Raw genomic sequence first — 7,400 nt, forward strand, 5'->3', positions numbered from 1 at the left:
CCTGAGCAGTCAACAGCCATCGACAACAAGCAAGACCCTCCACCTTAAGGCTCAGATTATGGCTCAGGGGATGACTACATGTTTCAGTAATGAAGGATGTATAAATAAGGTATGTCCATTTTTTAGACAATACTATTCCACACTTAGTAGAACACAGCATAGTATAATCTTAATTTTTCCCTGCACTGAAAAACCAAGCAATTCATATGATTCACTTTATCATAGGGGGTCTAGAATCGAATCCTCAATATCTCTGTGATATTCCAGTTCTTCCTTCTCAGTTGCCAATCATCTTTGATACAGCTCCCTTCGATGAATTCCAAAGGACCAACCAGCAGATTCTGATCACATATGTCCTTTAACTGAAGTGACCTGATTTGGGGCCCCAAAAGCATCAGCTAGGGGATGGGTTCAGCTCCACATATGTTCCATGTTGCCATGGGCAACATGGGGGGTGCAACCTTATTACAAGTACTATATAAATATGACCAGTTATTTTATTAATTCTGTAAGATAGGATTATAGAATCTTATATTAGGACCTGAAAGGAAACCTACTTTAGTCACTTCATCTAACAGAAGAGGAGGCTAAAGTGACTCTTACTTGGATGTCAGGCCCTCTGACTCCTAATTCTTTGCACTTTCCAAAGCACTCCTGCTTAGGTTTATGTCTATGTTGTTGTTGTTTGGCCTTTCATTCTTTTTTTTTTTTTTAGTTTTTTTTTTTTAGTTTTTTTTTTTTTAGTTTTTTTGCAAGGCAGTGTGGTTAAGTGGCTTGCCCAAGGCCACACAGCTAGGTAATTATGAAGTGTCTGAGGTCAAATTTGAACTCAGGTCCTCCTGACTCCAGGGCCAGTTCTCTAGCCACTGTGCTACCTAGCCACCCCTTTGCCCTTCATTCTGAAGAAGACCAGGACATCAAGGAGGTGATGTCATTAGATTTAAGTGGGCGGGGGAGGCTGGCTGTGCTAAGTCCCCAAGTCTCACTTTCTCCTCCAGAGCTGTCTTGGGTCCAGTGGTCAAATGTGAATCAAGATGAGTGGAGATGGCCCTGGATGGGAGGCAATCAGGGTGAAGTGACTTGTGCAAGGTCACAAAGCTAGTGTGTGTCACATGTCTGAGGTCAAATTTGAACTCAGGTCCTCCTGACTCCAGGGCAGGTTCTCTATCCACTCTAAAGGGCCACCTAAGTGCTCTAAGTGTTTACCTACCACTGGGATTGAAGACCACTCTATTTCTCCAACTTCTGTTCATCTGGGAGGGTGATTCAGGTTTGTTTGTTTCCTTTACAGTCTCAAGTATCTGAGAAACCTGAATATGGAAACTAACTGGACACTCCTTCGGTGTGTTCTCAGCAGGACTGTTAAATTTGCATTTGTCTGCTGCCCCAGATGCTTCCTAGCTAGCTGTGTGACTTTGGGCAAGTATCACCTCTCTTGATTCTCAGTTTGTTCACCTCCTAACACATTCGGGAACCCACTCCATTAGGACTGGCATAAGGTGTCCTGGGAATGCCAACCCACTTTATGATTATTAAGAAGATGAATGCCTACCTCCCTCTTCATGACTGCCGTGTTATTGTCTTGGTTTCTTCTCCCAAGCTTGTCTGCTGCCCCAGATGCTTCCTAGCTAGCTGTGTGACTTTGGGCAAGTATCACTGCTCTTGATTCTCAGTTTGTTCACCTCCTAACACATTCGGGAACCCACTCCTCTCTCTCCTGCAGGACTATCCTGCAGATACTCCTGCTTTTCCTACTTCCTGGAGAAAACTGAGGGTATCTCTAGTGAGAGTTCTCAGCATTCTTCTACAACTAGAAAATTCTCTAATCATCTACCTATCAGCTCTTCTTTCCCTATTATTTCCAAGAAAAGGGGGGAGGTGGGTTCCTCCTTTTCCCTATGGCCAATGCTTCCACTTGGACATTTGATCTAATCTTCTCTTTTCTCCTTTGGGGCCTTCTTGCATGAAACAATCCCTTCTCTCTCATTTGAAATTGGTCTGTCAGATTCTCCTTCTTTCCATCTCCCCCTACACTCTTTCTTCTCATCTCTTTCCTCCTTCCGCTCCCCCTTCCCCCCTTCTTTTCTTCTGTTTTCTCCCCCCCTTTTTTATTCTCTCTCCCTTCTATTTTCTTCTACCTCTCCTTTCTCTCTCCTTTCTCTCTCCTTTTTCTCTCTATTTCTTCTATCTCCCTTTCTCTTTCCCTTCTCTTTTCCCTTCTTCCTTTCCCTCCCTTCCCCTTCCCCTTCCCTTCTCCCCATGTCACCTCCCCCTCTTTTTTCTTAACCTCTCTCCTTCCTCTGTATCTCTCTCCCTTCTCTTTTCCTTTTCCTTCTCTTCCCCTCTCCCCTTCCCCTCTATCTCCCTCTCCCTCTCTTTCCTCCTCCCTTCCCTTCTGTCTCCCTCTTCCTCTTCCCTTTCTCTCCTCCTCCCCCTCCCTTCTCTTTCTATTCTATCCTCACTCCTTCTCCTCCTCCCTTCTCTTTCTCCTCCATCCTCCCCCTCCCCTCCATCTCCCTCTCCCCCTCCCTTCTTTTCTCTGCATTCTCTCCATATCCCCCTCCCTTCTTTTCTCTGCAGTCTCCTCTTCCTCTCCTCTTTCCCTCCCCTTCCCTTCTTTTCTCTGCAGTCTCCCCTTCCTCTCCTCTCTTTCCCTCCCCCTTCCCTTCTTTTTTCTGCAGTCTCCCCCTCCCTCCTTTCTCTTCCCCTCTCCCCCTCCCTTTTTTCTCTGCAATCTCTCTCTCTCCCCCTCCTTTTTCTCTGCAAACTCTCTCCCCTTCCCTTCTTTTCTCTGCAGTCTCCCCTTCCTCCCCTCTCTTTCCCTCCCCTTCCCTTCTTTTCTCTGCAGTCTCCCCTTCCTCCCCCCTCTCTCTCCCCTTCCCTTCTTTTTCCTGCAGTCTCTCCCTCCCTCCTTTCTCTTCCCCTCTCCCCCTCCCTTCTTTTCTCTGCAATCTCTCCCTCTCCCCCTCCTTTTTCTCTGCAAACTCTCTCCCCTTCCCTTCTTTTCTCTGCAGTCTCCCCTTCCTCCCCTCTCTTTCCCTTCCCTTCCCTTCTTTTCTCTGCAGTCTCCCCTTCCTCCCCTCTCTCTCTCCCCTTCCCTTCTTTTTCCTGCAGTCTCTCCCTCCCTCCTTTCTCTTCCCCTCTCCCCCTCCCTTCTTTTCTCTGCAATCTCTCCCTCTCCCCTCCCTTCTTTTCTCTGCAATCTCTCCCTCTCCCCTTCCCTTCTTTTCTCTGCAATCTCTCCCTCTCCCTTCCCTCTTTTCTCTGCAATCTCTCTCCCCTTCCCTTCTTTTCTCTGCAATCTCTCCCTCTCCCCCTCCCTTCTTTTCTCTGCAATATCTCTCCCCCTTCCCTTCTTTTCTCTGCAATCTCTCCCCCTCCCTTCTTTTCTCTGCAATATCTCTCTCCCCTTCCCTTCTTTTCTCTGCAATCTCTCCCTCTCCCCCTCCCTTCTTTTCTCTGCAATCTCTCCCTCTCCCCCTCCCTTCTTTTCTCTGCAATCTCTCCCTCTCCCCCTCCCTTCTTTTCTCTGCAATCTCTCCCTCTCCCCTTTTCTCTGCAATATCTCTCTCCCCTTCCCTTCTTTTCTCCGCAATCTCTCCCCCTCCCTTCTTTTCTCTGCAATCTCTCCCCCTCCCTTCTTTTCTCTGCAATATCTCTCTCCCCTTCCCTTTTCTCTGCAATCTCTCCCTCTCCCCTTCCCTTCTTTTTCTGATTCCCTCCCTCCTTTCTCTTTGCTCTCCCCTCCCCCTTTGCCCCTCTCAGCTTTCGCTGTCTCCCTTCTAGCCCCCTTCTGTCTGTCTTTCCCCTCCCCTTCCCTCTCTCTTCCTTCTCCCCTCCCGTTTCCCTTCCTCTTCCTCCTCCCCTCTGTTCCTCTCCTTCCCTCTCCCCCTCCCTTCACACACACACACACACACACACACACACACACACACACACAGTCACCCCACAGCTGGTAAAAGAGAGATTTTTTTTAAAACAAAACTTTATTGGTAATGGATTTCAAATAATGTTCACAACAAAGCACACCATTATAGCGGAAGTCATTTCCGTGAAACAGATGTCTTCGAATCACACAGGTTGAATCTCTCAGGTATCCCCCACCCCTCCTCCCGACCTCTGAGCTCCTTCCAGGGTGGGGGGGGTTTGAGAGAGGGACACACAAGCAAAGGGGGCTGGAGAGAAGGTGACTTGCTCTCCTTAGAGCTATGTGCTAGAGAGGGGAAGCATTTAGGAGAATTCCGAAGCCTGAACAGGGGAGCCAGTGAGAGGAGCGATGGAGAGCTGTCAGTTAAGCCAGATGGAGGGGGCTTCTGGGGATGGGCAAAGGTGGGCAGGCCACCAGGTGAATAGAGTTGGCACTCCCAGGGCAAAAGGAAGCTCTTCACCTTAGAGCTGTTATGCCACTTCCTGTTCCCTTTCTCTCCTTCCTCCACCCCCTCCTCCCCCTCCTCCCCTTCTTCCCAGCCCGGGTGGGCTCTAGCCTCCACCAAGCTGCTGGGGGGTGACGGTCCCAGACGGTGTGGCAAGTCAGCGCCTGGGGACTGAAAACCCATAGAGAAGAATGGCTAGATTTGTAGGTGTGGCCCAGGAATTTGTGGGAGACCTCTTTGGCAGGGACCAAGAAGCAGTTGGCCTGGGCGGGGCGGGGTGGGGCCTGTGGCTCCAGGTGCCCTAGCCTCGGGGCGGCCAGCCTGGGAAGTGGGGAGGGTCCCGAGGGAGAGTGGGGCTGGGCTGGGCTCTTCCGAATTTGGCAGGATTCCCCACCCCGGTGGGGGGGGGGGGGGGCTCCAGCGATTGTTTTCACAACCCTCTTGGGTGAGATCAGCCAGAAATCCCTTTCCGTAGGCCCAAGCCCCGGCTCAGAGCAGCTGCTGATCGCAGAGGTTAAAGGCCCGTGGCCTTTGACCTAAGGCAGATCCAGACACTTTAAAATCGATTTGGGACAGTTAGGGAGGAGGGAAGCAGGGAGGGGGGGAGGGGCAAAGGAGCTTAAAGAAATGGTTTTTTTTTTTTCAAATCTGAAGGGAATCTCGCTAAAGTCTCTTCCTAGGCAGGATGTCTGCTTTGTGGGGGAGGGGGCTGGTGAAGTCTCTGTCTGTCTGTCCGTCTGTCCGTCCGTCTGTCGCTCTGTCTTTGCCCAGGGATTCGCTTGTAAGGTTCTAGGGAGAGGTTCGGGCGAGGGTGAAGGAGGAAGGGGGATTGCAGCAGTCTTCGGGGTCGGAGGGCTTTCCACCTTGGGGGTCCCCCTGGCTCCCCTGCTCTAAACTAGCCAGCACCAATGGAATCTCGAGGAGCTCCCAGAGCGAGGGGTCTTGGCCGTGGGACCCAGAGACCGGCTTGGGGCGAGGGGGTTCCAGGGAGGGGGGGGGGGCTCGCTGCTGCTGCATCTCGGTGTGGGGAGGATGGTAAGGCTGGAGCTGGCGAACTGACTTCACAACTTGCATGGAGTTGGGCGGAGAGCGGGGGGGGGGGTAACCCAGCCACGGGGGAGTGGGGCAGGGGGAGGGGGGCGGGGGAGCGGTGTCTACCTGTTGGGGGTCGGCCAGCAGGGGGCAAGCAGTGGGGAGGGGGACGCAAGGGGGAGGGGCGCCACCCGGTCGAATCGCTTAGTCTCCCCTCCCGGCCCGGCCGAGCCCCCTCGGCTTTCCGGCTGGAGCGAGGGGGTGGAAAAAGGAGAAGAGGCCGGGCCGTCCGGGGCCCTCAGAGTGTTGCCAAGCACCCCCCCACCCCCGCCCCCCGAAGGAAGCCGCTAGGGGGCCACGCCTAGAACTCGGCAAACTCCTTGGCGCACTTCTCGGTGATGGAGACGCGGATCTCCTCCTCCTCGTAGTCTTCGAAGTTGCTGGTGTCCCCGGGGCCTTTGCACTTGGGGATGAAGGGGGCCTCCACCTTCCGCTGGTAGATGGCGATCCAGTCGGTGGTGGAGAACCACTTGTGGTTCTTGATGTCGTTGACGCCGTTCTTGAGGTTGCCGTAGCGCTTGGTGAGGTCCACCTGCAGCAGGTTGCGGAGCAGGTCCTTCAGGTCGGAGCTGAAGTGCGAGGGGAAGCGCACCTTGCCGGAGACGATCTTCTCGTAGATCTGGATGGGCTGGTCGGCGAAGAAGGGCGGGTAGCCGGCGGCCATCTCGTAGATGAGCACGCCCAGGGCCCACCAGTCCACCGCCTTGTTGTAGCCCTTGCTGAGGATGATCTCGGGCGCCAGGTACTCGGGGGTGCCGCACAGGGTCCAGGTGCGGCCCTTGACGCGCTTGGCGAAGCCGAAGTCCGTCACCTGGATGTAGCCGTGCTGGTCGATGAGCAGGTTCTCGGGCTTCAGGTCGCGGTAGATGAGGTCCAGCGAGTGCAGGTACTCGAAGGTCAGCACGATCTGCGCGGCGTAGAAGCGGGCGTGGGGCTCGCTGAAGCGGCCGATGCGCCGCAGGTGGGAGAACATCTCCCCGCCCAGCACGTACTCCATCACCATGTAGAGGTTGGTGTTGTCCTTGAAGGAGTACTCCAGGCGGACCAGGAAGGGGAAGTTGACGGCCTGCAGGATGCGCTTCTCGTTCAGGGTGTGCTCGATCTGCTTCAGCTTCACCACCTTCTGCTTGTCCAGGATCTTCATGGCGAAGTGGTTGCCCGTCTCCTTGTGCTTCACCAGCATCACGCGGCCGAACGAGCCGGTGCCCAGCGTCTTGATGCGCTCGAAGTGCTCCAGCTGGGCCGTGTTCTGCGCCGGGGCTTCCCACTTCTTCAGGAACTCCTCCTTGGCCTTGGCCAGGAACTCCTTCACGCTCTCCAGCTCGCTGCCCTTCTTGGCGGTGGCCGCGTTGCCCATGGCCGCGGCTCGGCCTCTGGCGCTGGCCGGCTCGGCGGGCTCCCCGGAGCCCGGGCGGGGACGACTGCGGCGCGGCCGCGGGCGCGGGCGCGGGCGCGGGCGCGGCCGCTGCCGGGGGTCGGACGAGCCGGCGGCGGCCCCGGCCGGGGACGGCGGCGGCGAAGGCGGCGGCGGCGGCGGCGGCGGCGGCGGAGGGAACGGCGGCGGCGGCGGCGAGGGCGAAGGCGGCGGCTGCAGCAGGAGCACGAAGGGCAGCAGCAGCGGCAGCAGGAGCCGCAGCAGGAGCCGCAGGGGCAGCGGCTGCGGCAGGAAAGGCAGCGGCGGCGGCGGCCGGAGGCGCCCGGGAGAAGAAGAGGCAGAGGCAGAGGCGCTGGCGGCGGCGGCGGCGGCGGCGGCGGCGGCAGCGGCGGCGGCGGCGACGACGCGACGAGGTGGCGGCGGCGCGGGCGGCTGCGGCAGCAGAGAGGTGCTGGCGGCGGCGGCGGAGGCTGCGGCTGCTGCAGGAGAGGCGGCGGCTGCGCCTAGAGAGGAGGCTGCGGCAGGGGCGGCGGCGGCGGCGGCGGCGGCGGCGGCGGCGG

The 7,400-nt window shown here is 56.1% G+C and overlaps 1 protein-coding gene across 1 annotated transcript; it reads right to left on the reverse strand.

Moving 5' to 3' along the window:
* Positions 1–3,992: 3,992 nt before the first annotated feature.
* On the reverse strand, positions 3,993–6,895 carry LOC141500013 (cAMP-dependent protein kinase catalytic subunit alpha). The gene has a single exon (XM_074202866.1). The coding sequence runs from the start codon at positions 6,820–6,822 to the stop codon at positions 5,767–5,769; it is 1,056 nt and encodes a 351-aa protein (XP_074058967.1). The 5' UTR covers positions 6,823–6,895; the 3' UTR covers positions 3,993–5,766.
* Between the last annotated feature and the right edge of the window lie 505 nt (positions 6,896–7,400).

This window comes from Macrotis lagotis, chromosome X (genome assembly GCF_037893015.1).
Source record: "Macrotis lagotis isolate mMagLag1 chromosome X, bilby.v1.9.chrom.fasta, whole genome shotgun sequence".
Taxonomy (NCBI): domain Eukaryota; kingdom Metazoa; phylum Chordata; class Mammalia; order Peramelemorphia; family Peramelidae; genus Macrotis; species Macrotis lagotis.

Bases quoted from the DNA above. Each gene is read 5' to 3' on its own strand.
- LOC141500013 (XM_074202866.1), bottom strand. From the start codon at position 6,822: ATGGGCAACGCGGCCACCGCCAAGAAGGGCAGCGAGCTGGAGAGCGTG.